At 44.0% G+C, this 11722-nt stretch overlaps 2 protein-coding genes; one reads left to right on the forward strand and one right to left on the reverse strand.

Annotated features, from left to right (window-relative positions):
- Positions 1–968: 968 nt before the first annotated feature.
- Positions 969–3805, reverse strand: GSTUM_00000437001 (uncharacterized protein; the record flags this gene model as incomplete). XM_002837604.2 has 4 exons in its annotated part: positions 3499–3805; positions 3230–3446; positions 1820–3157; positions 969–1760 (listed from the first exon to the last, which is right to left on the reverse strand). Exons 1-4 carry the CDS (start codon positions 3714–3716, stop codon positions 969–971), a joined length of 2565 nt encoding a protein of 854 aa, XP_002837650.1. The 5' UTR covers positions 3717–3805.
- A 219-nt stretch (positions 3806–4024) lies between these two features.
- On the forward strand, positions 4025–5679 carry GSTUM_00000438001 (uncharacterized protein). XM_002837605.2 has 4 exons: positions 4025–4224; positions 4293–4366; positions 4426–4634; positions 4748–5679. The coding sequence occupies exons 1-4, from the start codon at positions 4121–4123 to the stop codon at positions 5528–5530; spliced, it is 1170 nt and encodes a 389-aa protein (XP_002837651.1). The 5' UTR covers positions 4025–4120; the 3' UTR covers positions 5531–5679.
- The last annotated feature ends 6043 nt before the right edge of the window (positions 5680–11722 follow it).

Consider the following 11722-nt stretch of genomic DNA (forward strand, 5'->3'; position numbering starts at 1 on the left):
GGGGGGGAGCGTTAAAAATGCGAAGTTTTTTTTTGAGTTCATAAAAAATTTTAAATTTTCCGGCCCGGGGGCTTTGTCATCACTTAACTATTTTCAGCTAGGCTTGGGAAAAGGGGGGGGGGCTCTCTTTTTGGGGGGGGGGCCTTTTTGGGGGGGGGGGGGGGGCGGGATTGCCAAATTGCACGATATCAGTAATGGCGCTGTCCGGCCTGGTCATAATTCTTTGGTTACTGCAAAGGTGTCATATGTGAGTTTCGTTATTTCCTCGAAAGGGTTACTGTAACTTATGTGCTGAATTGTGTGGCATCAGAGCGGTTTACTCACAGCCCCTGCAGGCGACGCTGGGGAGGGCGAGGAGGGGTTCTTAGAGTCTGCCTGTACGAGTACACAATGCCCGAAGTGCGGCGATTCTTCTTTCAGGAAAGGGCATTAGTGAGAAGTAACTTGTTACCATCTCTCCCTACACTAATTTATAGGGGACAATGCTGAGTTCGGGAAGGAAATGTCAATGATTTTCTGTGGATTGCGTTCGAGTCATGGAAAACATTCCTTGAGCAAAATAGGTCGTACGCTTGGCCTAGTGCTCGCATTGCTGGCGTAGACTGCATCATTCGTCGGTGTTTAAGGGTGCTAGGCTGGGTCATGGCTCTTCTGTTCCCGGCAGTTTAAGTCTTAGCTTTACTGCGCTGAAATAACTTCTTAAATCCCGTTTCCCCCAGTTTTCCGCGTTTACTAAAGGTGTAATATACCCGTAAAGCACCATCCCCTAGGCACTAATGATATCTTAATAGCAAGTATTGATCTGATGATGAGACACAAATTACTGTGCTTTCCCTTGAACTCCATGTTTATAGTAACCACTAATCTCCAGAAGGAAGAAAAGGCAGGCCACATACAGGGATAAACCTAAATCACGACACCAAGAACAGAAAAGAAACAAGAGAAAGAAGAAAGGATGCTGTGGCCGTCTACACGATATCCCCTAATCCTCCGGGAGAATCTTGCACCATGGAACTATTCTGATCTATCGGCTTCTCGGGAATTGATTGTAGCGGCAGTGGGGGCCTATCTGCGGCGCCTGACACCAAACCCTGCGGGGTGTCGTTCACAAGAGGTAAACTTTGAGCGCCATTCTCACCCGACGAACCTGCGAGCTGCAGACCCCCCGTCAACGAAGACTGTTGGGAATTGCCATCCTGCTGCGGTAAACTTGGTTGAGGAGCGGATAGATTCACTGCGAGTTGCGGATGATGTTGCAGGGAAGGTACAGGGGCACTTGATGCGGCTGTGGTGCTAGAGATCTGATATGCAACAGCATGCACTTGTTGTCCACTCAAATCATTAGCGGTCAGCCCAACTGCGCGTTGGTTGCATTGCATTTGCGGGGCACCGGCTACTAGTTGATGGGTCGCTGGTCCAACTATGCCTGAGCTCGAGCTGGCTCTATCGGTGGGCAAAGGTTGACTAGTAGCTCCCTGCGTCGCAGCCTGAGCCGCTTTCTGGGCATTGGTTTTCCATTTGATGCCGCAGGCATTACATACTGTTACATTTTCTCCCTCAATGTCGGCCTTTCGCCAAAGGGATGTTTTGGACGTCTGGCATATATGGCAACTCTTTGTCGGATCCGCGATCCTCCCTTTCCTAGAGCGAGGGGGTTTAGGGGGTCTTGGGGTCTTCGGCATCTTGGGAACTGGCGTCCTGACTGCGCTGGTGGAAGGGGATGGGATAGAGGGTTGAGTAGTAGGTTCTCGAGGAATCGCCTTATTGAAACGGTTAGACCGGACCTTCGTATTGACTGATACTCCATGGAGCAGCTCACCTTTTTAATTGTCTTCACCCGTGGCCTTGGCGGTGCTGCTTGGGGTGTGTCCGCAAAGTTCTTGAGGTCGTGTGCAGGTGTGCTGCTTTCCCTTCTAGCCCTACGTTCTCGGAGGGTTCTGGCACTTGCCTCCACCATTTCGTGCATCTCAGGCTTGTCCGGGATTGCTTCGCCGGGCTCGCGTCTTAAACGGAATACCAGGAAAGTATCCTCTGCCCTTTTCTTTGATGCCATTATCTCTTCCATGTGTTTGAGGGTATTCTCTGCACTGGCAACAACTCTCTGAAGTATCTCCAAGGGTTTAGGGGTTGCAGACTCCAAAACAACCGTTATAGGTTGGTAATACTCATCCAAATCATCAACCGGTTTGCGAACTAGTATGAACGAAGCTCGGACCACTGTCCCACCCTTCAGATATTCAAGGATTGCATGTTTGGGGAAAAGGAACCGATCTCCTTGGCTGTAGGGGTCAACAAACTCAAACACTACAGATGTGATCTCTTGCTTAGGGGGCTGGGGAAATGGCCGGGGCTTGGGATTTGTCTGCGCCGGATGAGGAACAGGAATTCTACTCGGGGTACACTGCAGAGGATGGTGCGCGAATTGTGGAGATTCAGAATGGCTCTGTGAATGTGTTTGGTGTTGATGATATTGCTGTTGGTGGTGTTGCTGCGGATGATGTTGATGCTGATGCTGGGGCTGCGGTTGTTGTGTGTGCTGTAGTTGTGGTTGTTGTTGATGTCGCTGTTGATGCCCCGGATGCGTCTGTTGATGAGGTGCCTGCGCTGTGTGACCACTCCCAAGGGTTACAGAAGGTCCAGGAGTCTGTGTTGATGGACGTGCGGCATGACTACGAATCAATTGAGAGCTTGCGACGGGAGTCAAGACATCAATATGGGCTTGGAATATCTTGAGCTGTTCTGTCGTTGCCTTCCCAGAAGCAACAATCCGCATGAGGGCTTTTAAATCAGGGTCAGATGCTGCCCGAATAGCAAGAGCTTGGATTACAGGGTCCGGGCGTGAGGCCGCCGGTGGGGGTGCCACCCTAGGAGGGTCTTGTTGGGCAGGATGACTTGGCTGTAATTGCGGGCCTTGATGAGATGGTTGGCCAGGGGTAGACGGTTGCGGGGATATGCCAGGATTGCCCGTTGGTCTTTGATGTGGGACTGGAGTCACTGAGGCAGGGCTTGACTGTGTCCGAGCGAGATCTGGAGCCCGGGCAACACCCTGTTGGGGAACTTGATGGTGTGCTGGCGGTGTCTGAACACCAGCTCCCGAGGATTGCGCATGGTGGGCTGTAAAACCCGGCCCCGATGTGGTGTTTTCCGAAATGTCTAACTGGGGTGTTGGTGATAATGTTTGTTTCTGTACGGGATGGGGCACAGGAAGGAGGGGGGGGGGTTGCTTAACGGGCTCCAGTACACCAAACAATTTGATCTCGAACTTATGTGGCATAGAACTCATGGTGCAATTCCCAAGCCTGGTCATGCAATCCTTTGATGGATTCTTCTCTAGTTCTGCTGGATCCAGCTTCCGTGACTTTAGCGGCTTTATCCAGAATTTCTCGAAGATATCCCCATCCACCCATTTCCTTTGGGATCGGATTAATGACTCTGCCATGACCTTGCTAATACTTGGTTAGTAACTCTTCTCAGCGATAGTCATGATGGTAGGCAAACCTCTCGGCCACAGATTGATAATCGCTCAACAGTAATCCACCTGGCTGGCGTTGCGGAATAACCGGGAGTGGTCCATCCTTTGTAAAAGACGTTGGGACTTCGGGGGTGGGGGTTTGCTCCTCAGGTGTTGGAGCTTCAGCGGCAGCAGGTGTTGCACTGCGGTGTTTGGAAGGATGAGACTCCCGAACAGCAACCGTGCGCTTTCGCTTCTCCCCCATCTTGATTTTATTGCAAGTCTGTAGCTATATTGTGGAGCAGGTTATGGGGCTGGCGTGTTGGTACAATGCCCTAGTGAGTTGAGGGTATGATACAACGCGTTAAGAGGAGCTTCCGACTCAGTTAGACTACCGGTATGATGACTGGATGCCAGTATCGTAGATTAAGGTATCACACCAATTCTTGGTCATTTTCCTGCCAAGAACTCTCTGTCTCTCCCCCGAATAGGTAATCAGAGAGTGATCTCAGCTCGCGTGCTGGACTTCGTCTCCGATCCCACCGGCTCACTACCTTCCCTACCGCAATCTAAACAACATCTATCCCCCTCTCAATACCACCCAACCTCTCGTCTTCCTACCTCTTGCCAGATTTCCAGCGAGCTACCATCGGCTTTGAGGAGGAAAATATGGCCCGTGAGCTTTTTAAGAAGGCCTATTGGCCTCTCGTAGCTCTCGGTGCTTTTTATTTCGTTGTTCTCGGTTTATTAACGGTTCCATGGATTCAAAATAAGTGTGTTCTTCGCTTACTGTACGTATCTACGGACGGACGGAATGAACTGATATATCGTGCCACCCTAGTGCGATTTATATGCACAGAATGAAGGTCACCTGGCGACAGGACCTTAGGAAGCCGGAAGAATTTGGATTTGCAAGTCTGTACACTAAGTCTCCCACAAAATATGATCATTACTTGCTAACGAGGCCCCCACAGAAAATCAAGTAGCGCCCTTCTTTTTGAAAACCCCAGACGGTGAAGACATATTCGTGTGGCATGTCCTTCCACTTGGCCTTTACAAAGAACATCGGGAGTCCTTAGTCAAGCAAAATACTGGCTTAATCTCAAACCCATTGGAATCCGAGAATATAAAACTCTTAATAGCCGATCCTGAAGCAAGACTGATTATTCACTGTATGTACCCCGTTCAAACGTAGCTTGTATTCAATACCCCACATCCACTGACAGAGGTATAGTTCATGGTGTAAGCACATCCTTCAGCCCCAGTGAGTCACACGCTAATATATATACTCACTAGAATGCCGGAACAGTTGGAGCGTCCTGGAGACCTACATACCTACGATCTCTCTCTGCCGGCGACCCATCCAAAATTCATATAATCACCCTAGATTATCGAGGATTTGGCCTATCATCCGGCACCCCATCAGAACAGGGATTAATCACCGATGCGATTACCTCCGTGAACTGGGCTATTAATACTCTTGGAATCTCGCCTTCTAGGATTGCTGTTGTTGGCCAGTCACTAGGAACAGCTGTTGCCATTGCCGCTGCGGAGAAGCTAGCAACACACCCAACCAGTCCGATAGAGCTCGGTGCAGTCATCACAATTGCCGGTTTCAGTAATATGAAAGAACTAATCTTGACCTACAATATCTTTGGCTGGCTCCCAGTACTGTCACCTTTGAGACCTTACCCTTTTCTCCAAAGATTCTTTGCAAATTTTATCATCGATACGTGGGAATCTGATAAGCGGATTGCCTCACTCATCAAGTCTAGTAAGAAGTTGAACTTTATCGTTCTTCATGCCTACAATGATTTCGATATTCCATGGCAACATTCTGATAGACTGTTTGTGACTGCTGCCAATGCAACACAATCAGGAAATGAACTGACATGGCTCGAAATTATGGGCTTAAGGGAAAGGACTGAATTTGGAGAGGAGAGCTATCAGAACAAATGGCCGACGGCCAGAAGCAATGGCCATTCCATTGAGCAGTGGGTTGTAAGATGGGGAGGTCACAACCAAGTGGTTGCAAGTGCTGGGACTTCTGTTATCGTCGCAAAGGCTTTGGGACTGTAGATTGTCTGTACTAGAGTATCCGAAATCCTTTTAGTATTTCGTCAGGGTATTATGGCACGAGTTGTGATAATTCTTTTCACATTTATTGTCAGAAGATTTGAAGATATTCAGCAGGTTAAAAAGGTGATATTAAATTCATAAAGAGATTGATACAATAACTTAGGTTAGAAGACTTAGTGTATCGAAAACAAATTGCTCACATTAATTCAATACAATGTCATAACAGTTCTCGATCCAGCCTTCAATACCCTACCATACTCGCACTTACCCATGATGCCCCTGGGTCTTACGAACTAATAACCTACGGCAACTTAAGTGCTTTGACGCAGTTTGGCTTGTTCCACAACCTCTAGCCACGTGCAAAGGAAGCGGCACCCGCGGACAATCCCCACAGCTTTAGTCTAACTCTCCGTCGCAGCAGCATCATATATTATGATGTGCTCTACTTGTCTACGATAGTCTATTATGTACAAGGGTCCGGCATTTAGCGATCGCACAGGCTGAAGAAAGGCGGGAAATGGCAGCAATAACGGCGGACAATAAACTGAACATCAGTCGGTCATTGCAACCAATGCAAACCTCATGGTATGTGGAGCAAGTCACGCAATCTGAACCTCGCGATGTGTGGAGCAAGTCACGCAATCTGAACCTTATGGTGGTTTTGAAGCAATCACGGAAGAAAGGAAGGGAAAAGCTCTCTGTTTATAAGAACAACTATCCTTAATTTCAAATAAATTAAGGTAACAAGAAAATAAATCCTCTATAAAAGATGAAGAAATTGCACTAATTTGAATAGGTTTTTAAAACAAGCACATCATGTCTAGAGCCACTTCCTCTACTCTAATGCATAGAAACATGAAGTTCTCCTTCTCTGCACTCGGCACTCATGCAGAATCACCATTCCCCATGAGCACTCCACCAGAATCCTCTTTCCTAAAGAACACTTCTTCAGAATCTCCTTCTCCTTCTCCTAAGTGTGTAAAGTCCAACTCTCCTGCTTCTCCAAAGTTTCTCTGAACTGAAATTACATACTCTCTTTGGTCAAAAATCAGATCTCCACACCCTTTTGCCAAATGGAACTTCCGTCCTATTGCAGTAACAGTTAAGCTTCCTGTTAGCACTGTATTTTCTATGTATGCACAATCAAATACACTTATCCAGTCTGGTGTTGGAAAACCTGGTCGTCTCTCTCTAGGAGAAAAATCTCTTGTAGTAGTCCATGCAACTGCATCTCAGGAGGATCGTCATAAATCACTATTTATTATTTCTGAACAACTGGTAATTAAGGTTAATGAGTACACACTTTGCCATTTTTTCTCCAGCCAAGATTATCATCATAGAATATCTCAGGTGAAACCTTTTCTCACTATCAAAAGCAAGATTGTCCACTTACAGTATGCTGATACCTTTTCATCAGTAGGTACAGCAGGATTGGACGAAGAAAATTTGGACAGATCAGCCTGCATTTAATGTGTAAAGGTTTTCAGGAAACGCTGGAGTCACTCAGACTATAGGAGAAGAGTATATTGAAGATTGCCTTCTTCCAAAATTTTGAAAACTACAAACCATCATAGCCTGATAATGCATTTCAGGAAATGAGAAAGGTCTGTTGCTGATATGGGATAAAGATAATTGGAGCAAAACAATCAATAGCCAAAGCTATTGTAATTATATCATAATCCCACACCTATACATGTTTTTACTACAACTCTGCCAGGAATGCAAAGATTATGTTTACCTTCAGTAGGATAGTGCATTATCCCCTCATGCTAAATATGCAATAGGGGTATTAAGGAATCTCAACAAGATAGGTTACTTTTCTACCTGGCCATCAGGTTCTCCAGATTTAAATTCAATTGAACATGTATAGTGAATAATGAAAGACCAAATTCACCAGCACTCTCCTCAGCCTACTACAAATTTATTACTATAATTGGCTATTGGGGAAGAGTGGGATACTATAACTCCTGATGAAAGTTTCTGCTTGACTACCTCTCTTCCTGCCCGTATTAGTGCTGTTTGGACTGTTGCTGGTGGGCATACTATGTACTAGATACTAAAGTCAAGATGGGGAGAGTTCAATGAGAGGATATGGTAGTTGGAGATATTAGCGGAGAGGAAAGTGGTATTGGAGTGGGACGGAGGCAGTAGCAGGAAAAGCTGCAGGAGGAAGGAAAAGAGTAGATGGGTCGAATGTGGCAGGTTGATCAGGCTGCTACCTGATGGGGTACAAGGAAGAACAGTGTCATCTTACCTTACATTTGATATCTTTTTCTTTTCAAATCTTCACTTTTTTTTTTCTTTTTCTTTTTTCAAACAATTAAGTTATATCTGGGAAAGTCTTTTTTTTAATTTTTATTCTATATCTCTTACTGTTTCATGATCAGAATTGGGTATTGCATGAGTGACAGCAGATGGGGTTTCTTGTAAAATCGTGCCATGGCTGTGGCTTTACAGCCACAACCCCCTGGCTGCTCACTTGCTCGCAACCTGGGGCACTCTTCCAGAGTACCTGCCAGCTCAACATGACTTTACAGCTCAACACAACTTGTGGCTCAACACAAATCTTTGTGGCTCAACAGAACTTTTTTATGGCTAAACAGAACTTTTTTTGTGGCTTAACTAAACTTCACAATTCCACCACAGATACAAATTATTCTAATTTACACTTATTTTCCCCAATCTAACCAGTTTTTTAATACTTCTAATAATATGTTTTGATATTTTCTTCTTATGGGCTAAAACCTTTCGCCTATTTTTAACCTTTAATTTCATCTCATCAAGTAGAGGTTTGTGCTCCTCATGCTCCAACCGCTTCTTTGCATTCCGAGCTTTTTGTAGCTGTTTCTCTGCTTTCTCTATTTCTGCACCCTCTCGGCTTTTTGCCATCTGACGAGCTTGTGATGGATAAATGACCCCAACCTTTTGCACCTGCCATTGACTCTATCCCTGCTGTCTTACAGATCTTGCATATTCTGCTACCCTAGTATGCTCTATGTGCTCCATTACCAGTGCACCTGACTATGCTTATACCAATCCACCTTGCAAAACTAATTTCAATTTTTTCTGCAATGTTGGTGACAAGTCTTGAGCATCAAGTTGTAATTCCTCTCCCATGCGCTTCAAGCTTCAGATAGTAATGGGAATAGTTGTGGATGATATTCGTGGAGGTGTAACGGGTTGCTGGAGAAGTGAAACTGCTTCACGTAATTTGGATATCACCATACTTGGATTGAATGGGATAAGTCCAGTTGCCTTAAAGGCAGATTTAATTTTGGAAGGTTTGAAGGTTTGTTGTCGGATAGAATCTATTGTATCTAGAAATTCTATCTTGTCAAACTCTCCACAGCCAGTACGGGTTGCAGCTTCTACTGCTTCACTATGATAATGTTTATATGGCTGAAAAACCACAACATCAAGGGGTTGGAGAAGATGACTAGTATGAGGAGGTAGGCAGAAGATAACAATCTTATGGCTATCACAGTAATCGAGGAACTACTTAGTGCAATGAGAGCCAAATCTATCCAAAGGTAATAGCCGATAGTTGGCTACTTTTCGTTGCAGAGAAAAGTAGTTGAAATGCTCCAGCCACTGTAGTGACAATTTATCATTGCTGTATCCAGTCTCTGAAGTTCCTATAAGATAATCATCTGGTATACTGGTTATTGTATACCAGGGCTCCTGATGTATAACTCCTGGAATAATGATCATTAGGGGAAGGACTACTCCATCGCCACTGATAGTCTTACAATCGGATATCAGCTCAAGGTTCGTGGAGCTTCCAAGGTATGACTGTCGTGATGGGTCCAGCGTAATTATCCACTGGTCCCGGCCTATGCCAATTCTGAAGCCTGTTTCATCAAAATTGTAGCAGTCTTGGTCCTCAATACTGGACTTCTTGCGGATAGTGTGATATCGCTGGAACCAATCTTTGATCTTATCAGGTTGCTGAGCATTTTTTCTGTTGATATTAAGAGTGTGTTGTTTTTGAATTGAATACTCTGGATGACAGATCATGAAGCGCTTAGCCCAGTGGTCTCTAACGGTAGAAAATGAACCATAACCTGTATGGGAATACTGCAAAATAGCATTTGCGCAACCAGAAACTATTGGGAGGTGTGCACTTGTTCCTATTATGTTCAAGGGGTCTAGGTATTGACACACTTCCAGTTCTTGATCTTCAGAGAGTTTCCTGTTGGTTGCTTCTCTATCCTGTTTTGATGGAACTCCATCCCACCGGACTCGAAGTCTGGATTTTGGAATTTCATACTAGTAGGCAAGTGCTGTAAGATTCGGTTTCTCATGCTCTATACTTTTAAGAGAGGCAATTGCAGCTCCAATTTGGATCTCGGTATCTTCGGAAAGCTCCACCCATTGACTAGGAAGTATAATAGTAGCTGGTAGTGGGGCCATGATGGTGATAATATGGGGGAAATGGGTATCGAGATGATAGGCTCTAGGTGACTTTGAACAGATTGGCAGTAATTGTAAAAAGAATATATTTGGAAGATTGTTTGAAAATCAAATTGGTAAGTACTGGACAATTGTAGTAGTGAAGCTTTAACTTTAATACATCTATATATAAAATAGAATGCTGTATACAATGGGTTTTAAATAGAATTGTAAGAAATAGAGATTCATTGAATTTCAATGGTAAAGATCAATAAGAATATAAGATCCCATTGAGTAATAGAGCTTCATTATACTTCAAAGTCATATTCAGCTATAAGATTGCACTGTACTACCTCAATAGCTTGAACTGCAATAATATGTTAAGCTCTAAACAAATGATAATCTACTAGTATAATGCTACCTATAGATACTATGTGAAAGTTATGTTGGCTAATAAAGTTTCTTTATACTGTCATTCACCTTGAGCCACAAACAAATTTTAAGCTACAAAAAAGTTCTGTTTAGCCACAAAAAAGTCTGTTGAGCCGAAAAGATTTGTGTTGAGCTACAAGTTGTGTTGAGCTATAAAGTCATGTTGAGCTGGCAGGCACTATGGAAGAGTGCCCCAGGTTGCGAGCAAGCAAGCAGTCAGGGAGTTGTGGCTACCAAGCCACAACCGTGGCATGATTATTATGAATTATGACTTCTTGATATTCCGTAGAATCTAAAAACAAAGATCACTTAATATTGTACAATATTGAGTATGTGTGAAGACTGTATGCCGGACCCTTGTACTGTATAATAACTTCCATTTCAATCTAATCAGATTATCATCTATCATACCCCGTAAAGCAATAGATTACCACCTTACTAGTACCTTCCTGATATGTACAGTCGTGTCTAAAAAGCTTTCATACCCTTCATGGCAATGGTATCTCTACAATGAGCAACCACATTAACTGGACAAAAAAAAATGAGAAAAATAGAATTTTAAAACAGATTGAAATAGAAATAAAAAATAACAGTTTCCTAAGGCTACAATTTTGTGTGACCTCCATCTGCATATAATACAATCTGAATTCTCTCAGGATCCTCTGAATTCACCCATTGAATGTCTCTTAAGGTATCCTTTCCTACAATTTCTTTACTGCTCGAAATAATTCAGAAGTACTATGAGGCTTTCTTTCAACCTTAGAGAATTGCTTTCTAAGGGCTTTTTTGAGAATTGCACAAGCATTTTTCAATAGGGTTAAGATCTGGTGAGTTAGGGAGCCAAGGCAATCTTCAAAATCCATAATTCTCTTGCAATTGTTTGTTTTCTGCACTATTATGCCATGATCCATTATCAGAAGCCATGTAGATAGTTTCAGTTGCTCTGTCTATACCCTTTATAAAGGGTATAAGATAGGGTTGATGGATTTCTGTTGCATATTGGTGGGTATTGAGACCAAGTATATCTCTCTTGCTTGTTCTCTCCTCTTCAGTCCTTTTTCTGACAAGAATCAATTCTGTCCTTCCTACATCCGTCATTGCAGCGTACATTCCTATATTAGTATGTCTTGACTTAAAGTTAGGCTTTCAGTTTTTATCTTCCAACTCTTCACGTGGTCAGAATCTGATCTTTCTCCCTACTGGATTTGGATCCTATTAAATTGTGGCTTCATCCAAAAAAAACAATCTATTTCCAAGCTCTTGTCCAGTTACTCCACACTGTAGCAAACTCCTTTTTTCTTCTCCTTCTCGCAGTACTGCTCAGGCGTCTACGTCTTGTTTCCGCCCTCAGTTTGAAAGGCCGGTGTT

This window comes from Tuber melanosporum (assembly GCF_000151645.1).
Source record: "Tuber melanosporum whole genome shotgun sequence assembly, scaffold_196, strain Mel28".
Classification (NCBI taxonomy): domain Eukaryota; kingdom Fungi; phylum Ascomycota; class Pezizomycetes; order Pezizales; family Tuberaceae; genus Tuber; species Tuber melanosporum.